General features: G+C 36.7%; 1 protein-coding gene across 7 annotated transcripts in view; it reads right to left on the bottom strand.

Moving 5' to 3' along the window:
• The window catches only part of HGF (hepatocyte growth factor), a 70238-nt gene extending 61872 nt beyond the window's left edge, over positions 1 to 8366 (bottom strand). For 3 of the 7 annotated variants that reach the window (XM_031454780.2, XM_064487631.1, XM_064487632.1), the window contains exons 1-2: positions 7159 to 7464; positions 326 to 491 (exon numbers count right to left, since the gene is read on the bottom strand). In XM_031454780.2, the coding sequence (XP_031310640.1) occupies positions 326 to 491; positions 7159 to 7246 (254 nt within the window). In that variant the 5' untranslated portion in view covers positions 7247 to 7464. Of the gene's footprint in view, positions 1 to 325; positions 492 to 7158; positions 7465 to 7549 lie in introns of those variants that run through there. The other 4 variants (XM_031454781.2, XM_064487629.1, XM_064487630.1 and 1 more) reach the window with 4 other exon arrangements.
• Positions 8367 to 16237: the final 7871 nt, after the last annotated feature.

Below are 16237 nucleotides of genomic sequence, written 5' to 3'. Positions count from 1 at the left end.
AAATGTTTAATCTGAATAGAATATTTTTAAATATTAGAGATAAAAGTTAATCTAAATGAATTTTAGTTCCTAAATTTAAATTGTCGTAAGATGAGAAAATATAAACTCCATAGCTAAAGCCACTGTGGATTCTAAAAGATCTCAGTTTATGTGCTCTCCCTTACTCATACTTCCATTAAATGAGGGCTCTTCTGTTGTAATGAGTTAAAATTAAAGTCAAGCTTATAATTTTAAAGGCACATTACATTGAATACCCCAAAAATGATGATAATAAGTATATGCTCTATTTGAAAAATTATCCTCAGAAGAAAATAAAGCAACTTACTTGCAAGTGAATGGAAGTCCTTTATTCCTAATACATCTGTTGGCACATTGGTCTGCAGAGTTCATTTTTTTGGTTTTTATCTTCAGTAATGGGTCTTCTTTAATTAGAGTAGTCTTTGAGGACTTTTTGAATTCATGAAGTGTGTTTCTTCTTTTCTTCTGTCCTTCTATTAGTAATAACAATTTTGAAAAACACAGGGAAAAGCTTTTAAGGCTCATATAGAAAAAGTGTCCCTAAGAATCTACAAGATAATGATTTTATCTGACAACATACCAGACCTCCAGGGATTGAGGGTGGAGTGAGGTGGAGAATGATACTCTCAGATAGTTAAGAGCAAGAAGGAAATATATAATCGGTGAAGATTAAATAACTTATCATGCAGAGTCACTCATCTACATTCTTTCAAATGAAGGATGCTTTTAAAAATTAGGACAGAGTTTCCTCTTAAGAAATAAGTAACAGGAAAGTCTCCAAACAGTGTGAAAGCAAGCTCCAGGGCATAGCATATCATGCTCTATAATTAAATTTGTCATTTCCTTCTACAGTTGGTCCTTATGCAACTTACAGTATTAATTAGCTAATCCATTCAACGACAGGTGAGAAACTTCTCACTAAAATGGTACAGTGGATAAAGTGTTCTGACTTGCTCTTTAAAGTATTTCATACTATTCATACTTTGTCCCTTCTCATTTCCAACATAAGTGTTTTCTGTGCTTTTGGGCACTATTTCTTAGTATCCTTGAACTGTTTATCTTGAAATCAAGCCAAATACTATAAATTGAATGTATGTAAAACTTCAGCCTTTAATGTAGCACTGTCATTTTTCTTCATGGAAGTATTCTACAAGGCCCCTAGATAACATGAAGCCTCCCATTAAAAAGCTAAGGAACAGAGCTAAGACATCCTAAAAGACTTAATCTTATGGATAACTTTAGAATATCAAGAACTTGCTTCTTTATTCTTAATTTGTCCAAAGTTACTTGGTTTCTAATGGTGATCATCTCTTCACAGTGATGATCAAATTATCTAAGAGATTGCAGGTATTGTGTAATGAGGATGGACATGATTGTGCCCCTCCTCTGCGTGTCAATTCTTTTGAACACCCTTATAACAAAGGCAGTAATAATATATTTGTTTCTAAGATGAAGAAAGCAAGACACAGGGGATAATTGACAACTTAGAAGATCTGATTCAAAATCCAGCTTTCTAGTTTCAGAACCTCCACTCTTAAACACTTATGACACCATCTTTCTCTAAGAATTGCTAAGAAAGCATGTAGAAATACAGCTTGTAAATAGTTTCTAAAGATTGGGTTTAAAGCTATCAGTAAAAAAGAAACTTGGACGGCAAACCAGGAAATGCATTCCTGGTCTTTAAATGTGGTGAAAACTGTCAAGAAAAGAGGGTGAAATTTTTTCTGCAGAAAATTTGAAAATGTGGCTTCAGAGTGAGGTACCAAGAATGGCATCATACTCTTAAGTTTGCCAGCAACCACGGGCTCCAGTTATTTTATTAAACTTACAGATGCTACTCATTAATGTCTATCCTAACCTGAAGCCCACAATAAATAAGAGAAAACATGAATTCCTCTAAATTTCTGGCTCTCTGTAAAACTCCAGAACACAATCCCCAAAAGACTGGTACTAATTCCTGTAATAATGCTTTCATTTTTAGCTTTTCTTTGCCCTACAAGATGGAATGGCTATGGTAGGACAGATATAATTTAAAAGACATTTTAACATGGAAAATTCTATCAACCAAATAATCTATCAACATGTTATTTATTGAGTGTGGACCAAATGCCTAGCATAACGTTGGCAGACTGATGATAATACTAGCATTCTTATTGACTTGCCAGATGACTTTGTTTAATTACCTGAAATGCTAATGTCCTATTACTCAACCCACAAAATGAAAATTATATTTTCGTTGAACTAAAAGGAGCTATTTTAACTGGAATCATTTGGAAATCAATTTGGATAAAAAATGTTATGAATATGCAAAGTTTTAGTTTTGTTTTTGAAATTTCATTCTTTAATTTCTGGCATAAGAGAAGAAATTGCTACTCTCCCAAGCAAAGATGTAGTATAATTCGTTTCAAACTTTGGTTTCTGCCACAGGACCACGTTAGTGGGAAATAAGTCTCTCCAGTAAGAGTTTCTCCCTCTTTTGACTTTGCTCTATTTCTTAGGTGCTATGAAATGTTACAGTGCATAATAATCATCTGATTTCCTGTATAAATTGGACTATTTTTAGAAACAAATAGTAGTTAATGGATGAAGCAAATCTATTTAAAATCTATCTGCCAAAATGGAAAAATTTATCAAATAAATTCAATTAAGTGGAAGTATAGAATTAAAATCGGCCTAATGTATGACATATTCATTGCATATGCTGAAGTGTGAGAGAAGAGCATAAAATTAAATTTAAAAAGCCTAAGACAAATATTGAGTTCAGATATGTATTTTACTAATTAATAAATAAAATAGAACCCTTGGTCAATGCTCTGGTTTCTTTTCTCAGTACTGTACAACAGGAAGGCAGGCACTGAGGACAGCTGTAGAGAAAAAGTAGTCTCTGTGGGATTGCTGGCTATGTTTAATTCTGCAGATCCTCAGTTGTCCTATTGAAATGTGTTAATGCGTGGTTGTACCTCATAAAAATAGTCTACTCTTGCTTGCTGATAAAGTTTTCGATCACTACCTTTCATCTAAAGATCAAAAAGTATCCTGAAAAGCAAATAAATCTATGGTTTCCCTTTACTAGATAATAAATAGGAGAGAAAAGCTTGTCCGGGGCGACAAAGCTAATCAGAGGCAATCAGAACCAGACACCGGGATTCCCTTTTCACTATTTGTTTCTCATGACTTAGAAGCTTTCCTTTATAATTCAATCATTTCTACTAGGTCAGTAACTAATTTCTCAAAAATATGAAGTTCAAGCTAGTTGTACATCAAGTAATTCACACATCTATAAAATTAATTCCTTCTTCAATAAAAGAAAAATTCAAAACAGGAGTCATTCAAAAACAGCATCTGAAAATAAAATTCCTTTGCTGAAAATAGTTTCAACTTTCCCTTCCATATGTATTAACAACTGATGCTTGTTTTACTGAAAACAGTTAAAAGACAGGCTTAATTTGGGAAGAAACTCAAAAATATCTTTGGATCAGATTTTTCCCTACTATTTTTTGTGCATGACTGTTAGTTGAAGTTTATAAACAAAATATTGAAATGAAATCAAAGGGTAAGAGATCACTGCAACTTTGTCATGCTTTCCTGTACTTTAAATTGCAACTCCTTTTTCCCTCTTCTCCCAGCATGGGAAAACATTCTTGAAGCTATATTTTCTGAAGAACCTGAATTCCCTATTTTAGAACTGAAATCATTAGGATCTTAGTGAAAACCTACAAACAGAAAGTAGGGTCAAATGTATCAAGGTGCTTGAAGAAAGACACATTTTTCCCTCTGGTCCCCAGGCCTCACACTCATTTCTCTCAGTACCTCATATATTTTCTTCTCTGAGTGGACTAACCATTGACTTCAAAGGAAAAGCATGCAAGGAAAGGATTTGCAGGGTGTGGAAAGAAGCAGGAATCTGGCTCCACATACTCTGAGAAACGTACCCACATGATTAGTGATTAACAGCTTGAAGTGGCAAGATGTTAAGATGAAAGTACACAAATAATTAATGGAAGGGAATGGTGGTGACTGGAGACTTTAAGCTTCCCAAAGGCAAAATTCATAAGTACAAGCTGAAATCATCATTGCTGTTACCTAGGACTTGCATTTCACAAATGGACGATCATCTCCCCTTCTTTAGAGAAGGAAAGAGTATCACAGATAAAGATATCAAGAAGCGATCATGTCAGATGTAAATCAAATGTTAGTATTTGAGAAGGAGCAAAATTTTCTCTTCCAAAAAGGTTTACAAATGAAATGATGTTCAGTGTGAGATGAGGGATCTCCCTAGATATTTCCCTCCTCCTACTTCATTCCACTTCCTTGTTCAGCCTCTCCCTGATCCCTTCGTTCACTGTCTGTTTCTGCCTACAGCTCCCCTCCACACAGCATCCAAAACAACTACACTTCAGTCAGGTATCTTGTCAACTCAGAAACTTCTAGCTGCAACCCATAATGCTTAGAATAGTATGATTTGGCATGACATTCAAGCATGTACATGCTAGTCTTAACTTTTCCAATCACAGGCCATTACTCTCCCTCAAGCACCCACTACTCCAGCCCCACATGATTACCTGTCCTTTCTTACACTTTCTCACCTCAGAACCTTCAGCCACTTTGTGTTCCCCTAACTTAGGTCCTGACTGTGTTACTACCTGTCTGTTCATACTCAACTTGGGTACTACATACTCCCTAAACCCAGTTTGATCCCCTAAGCTAGAAATGAACTCTTGCAGAATTGTTCTTATATGACTTAGCAAAGTTTATTTTTTAAGGTTTCAGTTGATTTCACTGCTATTGGCATCGATATAAATTAAAGAAAATAAGCACATTGCATATTTCATTCAGATCGATTTGGGTAGGAAATTCAGCTCTGTCCCTTAACTAAGATAGTAAGATAAAATAATTCAGGTCTTTAATCTCAGTTTCCTCATGTAACATGAGTCAGTCCAATAATGCCAATCTTATTAGATGAAATAAGCTTTGTTTTAGAATTTTGATCCATAACAGTTGCTCATAAAATGTAAGTTTCTTTCTCATGTGTTCATCTTTGCATCTCCCATAGGCTCCTAGACAGGTGCTCATTTAATGCTTCTGTTGTTACAGAGGATTGGATATTTGTATCCAGTGTAGGTGGGAGTGGATGAAGGATAATTCTGTGTAGACGAATTCCTGTAAAGATGGCTTGGGTCCACTATTGGGATATTTCTTCAAATTTTTGAAACTTTTCAAAAACATTTTACTCATAACTGGTTGTCACCTCATTATAGTATCCACTTCTTTTCTAATACTATCTTACAATATGTAAGAAAGTAGATTCAAGATAAATCAGATAAATCAAAAAGTATAACCAAAGCAAGTGAGAACAACAAAAACCTCAATGTTAGATGACTTTTAAGAAGAACAAATTTTCTATGTATGTTCTAAGAAAGCTACCCATGTTTTCCATTTTGAAGAATGTTATTTAAAAAAAAAAAAGTATCAAGATAAACTTGCCACCCAAACAAAGACAGATCCTCTTTTGATGACAATTTTAGCATTATCCACTTTAGAAATTATTCACAATATATCTGTAATTCCCAGTTGGCCTCTCCTTGCCTGCCAACATACTCTTGGGCTGCATTCTCCCTGTACTCGGGAAACACAGTCATTTCAACATTAGCCAAAGTGAAATATAATTACAAATGTGTGTCTCCTGCCAAAACTTCAGAATGCATGCCAAAAACAAATAGACACTGTCTATGGTTGATCTACTGTTTGGGTTTTACACACTGTGTTCCCCATACATTAGCACACATGATTTCAGGTAACCGTATTCTACTTCATCCCATCAACATTTTTATCCCTAAAAATAAAAATCCTCTAAATTTTAGACATGATTTCAGTTTATGCTCAGAATCCCCCAAACCCGCAATGCTGTAGAAAAATCCATTTTAACATGAAATGTCTCAAGGATGATAACGTGTTTGATTGAACTTTTTTTTTCACCTCTTCAGAAATCTAACCTAAATGTTTTCAAACAGACCCTTCCCACACAGTATTGTTTTCCAAAAGGGGTACTTCACAAAACAGAAGAAAGCCAGGTGGGTTGAATGATTTTCCTTGTCATTTAGCAAATTCTTAATGTTTTCAACCTTTGTATTACATCAGAAGCTAGATCAGAGGTCTGATAAATTTCATATTTAACTTATCTCAGAAGATATAGCCAGTTCTCTGTTTTATATTATGAAAAGCCCGTGTCTACCATCTGGGCATTTGTTCTATTCTTTTATTCCCCTGTGCCTACCTATGATGTTCACTACCTTCTCCTATTGGCATCCCAGCCACAACAATGATAATACAACCAAATACAGATGTTTCCTCTTGCCCTGATAACAACAGAAAACTTCCCAAGGCAGCAAATGAAATCTCCAAACTCCTAGGCAATATGAAGCCCCAGGCAACTCCTTCCCAAACCAGTAAATTCTGGGGAGAAAATGAGACTGAAAGGAGCAGTTCTGCAGCTTTAATCAAAGTCTCATAATTTTTGCCTCCCTTGCACTGCAGTTTCAAAAGAGCAGGCATCCATACCCAGAAAAACAGATCTTAGGAGACAGGCTTTCTCTTTCATTTTTATAACATGCATACACTCAGAGTTCAATCTGCCTTCTCCAGATGAAAACCTGTATCAAGTCATAATTTGGCCCTGAACGTTGACTGAGTGATGTAGAGTGGTGGGTTGTCATGGAAAATTGTCCTCTGGGAAAAAAATGTGTCTCTGCTGTACTGACCATCACTCTCCCCTCTTCAGATCAGACCCTCTGTTCAGCTTTAAACTTATCCAAACCAGCAAAGTTGCAGCCACTGTTAGCACTTCATCCCCATCCCACCGTCCACAACTATTAGGCTGAGAAGGGGCTGGGTCAGTGGGTGGGGGGGGATGGAGACACACAGAGGAGACGCTAATGATCATTTTAAATGCTTGTCAAACAGGAAAAGAATGTCAAAAGAAAGCTAAAGGAGAGGTTTTTAAAAATCCATACCACATACTGAGTTAAGGAAGGATGCTGGGAATATGGTAAAGAGTGAGTGTTAGGAAAAGGAAAGGTTAGCAAGAGAGAATTAAATAATAATAAAAAATGATTCTAATAATGAAGACAAGAGAAAACTAACCTGCATAGGGGATGGCGATGGGAAGCAGGAGGAGGTGTAGAAGGACGTGCTGCAGCAGCAGGACTGGCAGAAGCTTGGTCACCCACATGGTGCTGCTGGATGTGCTGGCGGGTCCCACTAGAGGAGATGCCTGGGTGAAAGAATCCTGTTCCGACTCAGTGCCTGAAGAGCCAGTCGGCTCTGAGCTGCTTTTTATTGCGATGAGCTAAGTTTGTTGTGTGATTAACTGGAAAGATCTAGGTCTGAACTCCCTCTTACGGTAAGAAACTGTTTAACAACAGCCCTTTACTCTCTTCCACCCCCCTCCTTTCCTCACCCCCCCCCCCAAAACAACACCAAACAGATCCCAGCTCCCCCCACCACCACCACTCTGCTTAGGAAAGAAACTTACAAAGAAAAGGTCACCTGGCCTGAGGCCAGCTTCAATTTGGAAGTTCGAGCTCCAGATCCCAGTGGCTCCTATCCGAGCAGGGAAGGGAGGAGCAAGGCTCAGCTCAATAGCTAAATCAAGGCATAGGCAGAGGACTAATTCGCTAAATTTAAACAGGAAAATACATGTGTTTACATATCTATTTGGGAAAAGAGGAAGGGGAAGCTGTGTAAGAAGAAAGCAAAGCGCTGCCTTTCCGTCAAATGTGCCTCAGCTCCTAATCTGTCTAGTTTCACTGCTAGAGCAATCTAGGGATTCCAAACACTGACACAGGTTCCCTGGGGTGTTAGAGACAGGGAGGGAGGGGGAGGCAGGCTGGGAGCCAGAGCACAGGCAGGTCCAGCCCAGATAGAAGGAGGTCAGGTGAGAGAAGGGTATGGTATCGTGGTGTAAAAATAAACAAGCGAAACAGAAGTATCCACAATGTTAGGCAGGAAAATTGCCCCTGCCCAGCGGGCTCAGCAGGCAGCTTTTTTTTCAGAAGCTGCATTAAGTGCCCCAGTCACCGTAAATGTACCAAAAGAGCACAAAAGAAACTTGTCTGATTTGGGGTCTGTGATAAAATCTGGTCATGTTCCCATCTTAAAATCTCTAAGAGATGGGGATTAGCCACTGCCTCTCCCTGACAGATAAATGTAGCACAGACTACATGTCCTTGTTCACACACATACTCTCTCTCACTCACGGATGTCTATGTTATGCATACCTTCTAAGACTTTCACTGGAAATCTCTCAGGCTGTTGGAATTCATGAATAATTAGTGCTCCTTTTTTCTCCAGCTCCCCCCCCCCCACGATGCACTCACCAGGCTGCCTAAATCTGAAGTGGAAGGATGAAGAGCTTGTATTGCAGCTGGGGGTGGGGGGTGGGGGTGCAGTGTGGGGGGCGGAATAAGGGCAGGACTCTTGTCATATGTAGATTTGTCTTTGTACCTTGAGGTGATGCTCTGATTACTTTACATAGGGCTTGCTTTATTTTTAATGGATTTGGGGATATGGTTGCCCCTGAGATCTGTGAAATGGGTACAAGTAGGATCAGCATCTCTGTCCACACACGGAGAGTGGGCATAATGTGGAACAAGTGCCCTGGATCAGTGTACAGCTGTACAGAGGGCAAAATCAAAGCCATCCACAGAACAGCCTTCCCTCCACGCACAGCTCTCACTCCTCATCCTCCAGTTCAAACCCCGCCCCCTCCAGAAAGAACGCAAAGTTGGGCGATAGCTAGAGAAACTAGCGATTAAGAGAACTACATTTGAGGAATCCCCTGCATCTTACTTTTTCCTATTTGTTAATCCTTCTCTGATCATTTTCTCCTTACAAAAACGAAACCAAGCAAACTTAAAAATCATTTGTCAGCCTCTCACTGGTGTCCCAAGTATCCATTTTACTTTCCTTTTTACTTTCTATTAAACTTACTAGAAAATCTCAATTTCAGGGTATTGCCTGACTGTGATTCTACCCCATTGTATCTCCTGGGCTTTACCAGGGACTCAAACTTCTTTAAAGAAGCTAGATTTTCCTGTAGGTAAACTCCAGTAGGTAAAGAATGAAGGAAACAAGTCTTTCTATTTGTTTTATCTCCTTCAGAGAAAGCAGAATCAGGGCTGTAAGCATAATTGCAATCATCATTATAGGCATGGGAGAAAATCTATCGTGGGTAAGAGATTGAGGGCACTGTTAGGAAATTGAAGAAACTTATTTAATAGGTCACACATTTTCATGATTTTTATTGTCATATTAAATACAGTAAGTGCTTAACCCTGTTTTGAATTACTTATTTATATTTCTATTTTGACTGGTTATTTGGTTTTTCTATATTGAAATGACAGCTAATATGCATTGAGTTTTTAGTGTATGCTAAGCATTGTGCCAATTACTCTTAAAATGATTCTTATTTAATCCTATAGTAAACCTGTAGTAAACAGAATTATTACAATTCCTATTTTATAATTGAGGAAACTTAAGTAAATTTTTTTTATTCTCAAATCACTTGCCGAAGATCCCAAAGGAATAATGGGAGAGTCAAACAGAGTTGTTCACAGCCGCTAGGATTGACTAGATTTCTGTAAGCCTCATAAGAAGAACCACATGTCTTTTGAACAAGATTATAATCCTTAAAATCAGCCTGAGATCAAACACATAGGAGATGATCAGTAATAATTTACAAAATAAACCAATGTATAAACAAGTTAAAATCTCCCCGAACTATAATGAAATAGACAAATCGAATAATGAATTGTGCCATTATTTCACTTTGTTTTAATAACACATTCTCTTTGTTCTTTTCAAATTATAATAATGATGTTTTCCCCATGCTCTGCTATTACCTTTATACTCCTTAGGTGTTCAATTGTATGAACCCATATAAACCCCCAAAAATGTTTTTGAAAAATTTTTAAGAAAACAGAAACTCTTGTAAGGACAGTACTTTGAATGGTACAATTTATGTAATAGCTTAAATTCAGGATGGATACTTATTGCTCATATATCATTTTAAATCTTTCGTAAGTTTAAGTTATCTGGTATTCCGTATAAACTAGATTGATTGAACAGGAAAATGTACGTTATTGTAGTTTTTAAAAAACCTGCACTTGGATCCAGAAAAAAAATCCTTATCTTCAAAAGCCCCATGTTTCTCAAGCACAAATGATGTGTCTGTCTGTCTATCTATCTATCTATCTATCTATCTATCAGAATACGTATAAACGCTGATAGGACTTTGTGCTCTGCGGACCATTAATAAGTTCTGTGCTCTTGGACTAGTCATTCCATTTACTGAGTGACTGGCACATATACGGTGTCATTCTGTTTGCTGCTACTACTCCTGTAGACTCACTTTAGTCATATGCTTGGTTTCAAAACCCAGTCACTAATTGAGAAAGTTCATTAATCTCCCTAAACCTCACTTTCCCTACCACTGCAGTGAGACACTATGTGCCAGGTACTTTGCTAAACATTTCAAATGTATTATCTCACTTACCCACCCACCCTGAAAAAAAGTTACACATGTATAAAAGGTATGTATTATTATTGTCTCCGATTTACAGATGAGGAAAGTAAGATTTAGGGATAAGTAACTCAGTTTAGTTAAGCTGCTAATAATGTATGATTCTAAGCCACAGCTGTCCAGGTGTCAAGTCACTGCTATCAAATACTATCCCACATTGCCAGAGATCTAGATTGAGAGATTTCCAACAGTCTTTCTAGTTCTAAATTTTGATTATTCTACTTATTCTGAATTCTTAAGTGGTCACTATATTTCTATACAATTCTTACCTGCCACAGCTAAGAAAGAAGCACCTGTGCAATCTTTGATGTGGCTTACCTTTCCCATGCAACCGTATCTTATTCTTTTCTCCTTATCAGTTCCACCCTCTAAATGGTAATGTTTCATCTATAGGCCTCACCACTAAATACTTGTGTTGACTTTAATGTAGGAAATACGGCAAAATTCATTACGATTTGTATTCATTTCCTTTTGTCAGTACAGTTCTTTTCGGAGCATTTCCATAAAATGTTGGTCAACCCATTGGTTTGCCTAGAATTATACCCAAAGTGCTATCATCTGAATATTTGTGTCTCCCCCAGAATTCAAATAGTGGAATCCTAACCCCCAAAGATGATAGTATTAGAAGCTCAGGTGTTTGGGAGGTATTTTGAGAATGGGATTAGTGCCTTTAAAAAGAAGAGGCTCCAGAGAGATTCTTTGCCTCTTCCACCATGTGAGGACACGGGAAGAAGTATACCTTCTGGCATCATCTAGAACCAGAAAGCAGGTCTTCACTAGACACTGAATCTGCTGATGCCTTGATCTTGAACTTCCACTCTCCAGAATTGTGGGAAATAAGTTTCTGCTCTTTATCAGCCACCCACTCTGTGGTATTTTTTTGTGGCAGCCCAAACAGACTGAAACACAGTTGTCTTTAAGAGGAGTTCCTAATGAAGAAAGAATATATGTTCCAGGGCTAAAAAAAAATCGTTATTGGGTAATAGCTTTTCAGAAAACAAAATTTAAAAGTATGTCTCACATCTAACACTTAGTTATAGTTCAGCTAAAACTTTGGATCAGATAGAAAACATTTTTAAATAAGTGAAGCAGAATCATAAAGTAAGATAAAAGCAGACATGATGCCACATTTGTTTCAAAAATTCTTCAGGATGGGGTAAAATCGCCCTGTTAAAACCTTGCCGTGTGCTGTCAGTGTGGTAGCACAAGCCACTTGTGGCTATGTAAATACAAACTTAAGTAAAATTAAAACCAAACATTCAAAGTTGCACTAGCCATGTTTCAAACACTTAACAGTAAAATGTGTGTGGCTAGTGGCTCCCATGGTGGACAGTGCAGATATAGAATATTTTCTGGAAGTTCTATTAGATAATGTTGATCTAGTCTAAGGTGACTGGCATAAATATTTTTTAAATGTGATCAGAGGCTCAAGTAGAGAGATAGAGCAAGACGGTGACTGCTCAAGACGTAAGAAAAAGAGGCTACTAAAAATAATCTGTACATTGGTGACATTTACTCTCAAATCCCCCCACTTTCTTTCTATTAGTATTTTACATAGCTAAAACAAGGATAATAGGACCCCAGTTACTTTGGCCCTTGAACATAAAGTAACTGACAGAAGACAACTCATTGTTTAGAGGGTATGTCAGGCACACACGACAGACACAAGCACCAAGAAGTTCGTCATGAGGAAAAGTTTTCTCAATAGATTTTTTTTTTAACAAAACACCTGTCTACTAAGAAATGTGATGCAGTCCATACATTCAAGTATAAGGTCTCTGGAAATGTAGCAAGCCCTTGTCTATAACATTTTTTTTAAAAGACCTAATTGAAAACAACTAGCAGGACTTTAGAATACATTATAGATGTAAAGTTGTTTTAAAAAGTAATTCAACATTGATTAACCACTAAAAAGAGTAATGTTAACTCAGTCAAATCATGGAGTCAGCCTTCACCCCTGACTTTGCCACACTCCCAGGAAATCTGTTGCAGAATTTCTGGTGAGACCACAAGGCAACATCCAGGTAAAAGACAGTAACAGTTAAAGGACGTCGTCACAAGCTAGGAATTGTCACGTGTGTAAGAGAGCAGGGTTATTTTTTTCTCTAGAAATGTACCATATAAACTTAAGCAGAAATCATTTTCCTTCACGCAGTTCATTAGTGTCTATAAAGCAATAGCATAGTGCATTAAAAAAAAATCTTTTAAAACCGAAAGGACGGTCATGACTAGAGCTGTTCCTTGCCTTTGGGGAGTAAAGAGAAGATAGGCATTGAGAACAGGAAATCTGAGCTAAAACAACTCTGTGATGCTGCATTTTCAGTTTTCTTTCCTGAGCCACAAGGGGCCATTCTCTCAATCCAGGGGGCCTAGTTAACTAACACGCATCACCTTGCGCTTAGAGGCCAGCTTTTATGTATTTCCAGGTGTTGGCTGCTTTGTTAAATCTGGAGTGCCCCAGACTTATAAAGCCTAAGCATTCCACACCTGGTAAGTTGGACACTGGCATATTAGTAAAATGTATGAATTTGGGGAATCCATGTCTTTTCTCTGAGTTTAGAATCCAAGGATGATAAAATCATTAGTGTAAGAAAAGTAAAATATTCACAGTAAGGTGCTTTTCAAAGCAACTGTTTAATCCATTTACATCTTAAAAGCTACGTAATAAAATTGAGGTTTCCCTTTTATTATATGTACATGTTGCATGTTTATTGTGGTCTTGGGGATATCTGAGGGCAACTCCGTTTACCAGATGGCACTCAGTGCCAGGAATTACCTTTCAAACTTGAGAGAAAAAGGCTTCCCCTGGTGGAGCGCTGCTTTTGTGTGGTTGTGTATGTGTGTGGGGTGGGGCGGGGCGGTGGTATTTGTGTCCTTATAATGTGCTGTGCTGTGCACGGCTCATCTGGTTTATGGGCCCTTCTTCTGGATTCCTTAAAGAGCTCTTTAACTAATGCTATGACAGCACATTCCCATATAACATAGTAACCTTGGTAACCTTTTTTAATGACTGAAGTTGTATCTAGTTTGTTCATGAGGCAATATGGGTCAGGTTGGTCAAGAAGTGTGCCCTCGAGCTCCTGCTCCGGGGACCTGGGATGCCCTACTCTCAGCGGTGGCGTCCTGGCCGGCTTCCCGCCCCTGTCAGCTTGGGGAGTGTTGGCACTCACTGGCCCCTTGGTGACTTTATAGAGCCGTGGGACCTCAGAAACATCTCTTTTCCCTGACTATGTGGTGCTGAATCTGAGGACGCAGATTCATGGTTCCTGAAACTATCTATATTCATCAATTTTTTAATCTTGCTAAATTTATATACTTTTACAATTCACAATAATGTTAGGGGGAAATAGCAAAATTGTGTAAAATGCCAAGCTAAAGGACAGATTAAGTTTGCTGCTGAATGTTTTAATCTAAGCTTGAATGCAGAAAATAACTCTGGAAGGAGCCAATTGTTCTCGCCCTGAAACTCTAAAGCAGAATTTTACCTCATACATTGAATAGGTGGTAACACGTAGCAGAACACCCACAATGGAGAAGAGCAGATTGCAGCTATCTTAAACGTTTATGTTTTACTGTTTACGAATGAGAGGTTACAACCTCCTATTTTAAAAGGAAATATTTTTTAGCCATTCTATCTACCCCTAAATCAATATATTGATCCTAACATTTCTTATGTTTAAAGATGTACTCATATTTTTACTAGTTTTTTTTTTCTTTCTTTCTCTCTTTTTGCTCAGAAACAACTTCCTAACTCTCCAAAGTGCTATTTCAAATTATGGTTATTTTGCAACAGCCAATTTTATTTATCAGAAGAAAACATTATGTCTTGCTTAATTTGTAATTCAGGATTTCTGTACAATATATAGTTTTAATCCCTATGAATTAACATTTCTTGTGATGTATTTATTTAATTCTTTCTTAATGTATGCAAAGAGTGCAAAGTCGAGACCAACTAGGTCATGTCCTAATTATACCACTTACTAATTGGGAGAACGCAGACAAATTAATTCACTTAACTCATTGGCAAAGTGATTATAATAAGGGTTGTAATAATTATTTATAATTATATGTATTTTATATTTATTTGTCATAGTCATGGTTAGAGAACAGTCATACAAAGCACATGGGATATATTTAGGAGTGCAGTATAGTTGTAGGTATTATTGTCTTTGTTGGTACTGAAACATTTAAGATGCTCTTTGTCATTTAATATCTCAAACAGAAAGTACCTGAATTAAAATGCAGAGTAAAGATATGCTCTTGGTATATGATATTAGGGAACGCCCTAGTATTTAACAGTTATTTAATTCAAAGTGTCTATTAATATTTTGCAATAAATTTTAAGTGGTACTAAAATATGAATTTAAGCTTTTCATACACATCCATGTGTATTAACTAATCTAGGGAAACCGAAAAAAAACCACAGAATTCCATATTATAAAATAATGTTACTGAAAGTTAAGTATAAGTAAAATAATTTGTTAATTTTAAATGTAAACAGTTTTGGACATCCTCAACTTTGCATTGGCATCTTGCTTGGATAGATGTCATTAAAGTAATTTTCTTGAACTTCCTTAAAGGAAATACAGCATCAAAGAACTAACAGTATGTGTGTTCTGTTTCACTAAATCAGTAAAAAAGATACTAAAACCAGCATGCTGTATCCAAAATATTCTTATTGACACCATTTCTCAATGCTAAAAGATTAACTGCTTTTTTCCTATGTTCAAGTAATTCAAGCTACCCACTCATTGTATATTCAAGTCTATAGAGCAAATGATTGAATAGACATTGTCCACCTTCGCAGTTAGAGCCTACAGCAGTGTGTAGAATATCTTAGTCACTACCAGGATCTATTTAGACTCTACATAGGGCTTTATGAATTTTCACCTTAGATATACAAAATGTGTGATGTTTGTCTTCAAACAGCATGATAAAATTGTAATAAATTCACCATTTACCTTTATGCACACGGGCACCCATATGCACAGACACGCATAACAGTACGTGAATAAATCTGTTGGTCAAAACTACCATAAACTCCTCTAAGGAAAGTCAGTTTACCATTTACTAGACCACTAGATTTTTAAGTGACCCCAGAGTCTGACCATTTACAAAAAAAGAAATTTAATCTGAAAGCAAAGTTTTACTTTTGTAGAACTCTCCAAGGTCCCATATTATCTGATACAAATCTTTAGACACTTATTTAAGACAAAACCCAAGATCTATGTCCACTGATGCTCTGTTGAGGTTAATTTCTCCTCTAATAAATATCATCTTAATAATACATGATTTGTAATAGTAAAACTTAGGAAATATTTATGTGCATCAACATTAGAATTTACTTTTGGTAATTTAACAACATCTAATGATATAAGCACATACTTTTAATAATCCCTAGATTAATATAATTGAATCTTTTGACATGAAATCTTTTGCCTTCAAATAATTAGATACTTCTTTAGCCATAGCCAAGCCCTATATTTATATACAAGTGCTTTCTATTTGCAAAAGCTGAAACATACTTTCCTTATATCTTTAATATATTGCTTTATGTATCTTCCTATTCATTCATTGATTCAAAACGTTTATGGAGCAGTCTGCTAGATGCTAAAGATACCATGGTGATTTTATATGTTG

Source organism: Camelus dromedarius, chromosome 7 (assembly GCF_036321535.1).
Source record: "Camelus dromedarius isolate mCamDro1 chromosome 7, mCamDro1.pat, whole genome shotgun sequence".
NCBI lineage: Eukaryota > Metazoa > Chordata > Mammalia > Artiodactyla > Camelidae > Camelus > Camelus dromedarius.
This window is presented reverse-complemented; position numbering and strand designations above follow the sequence as displayed.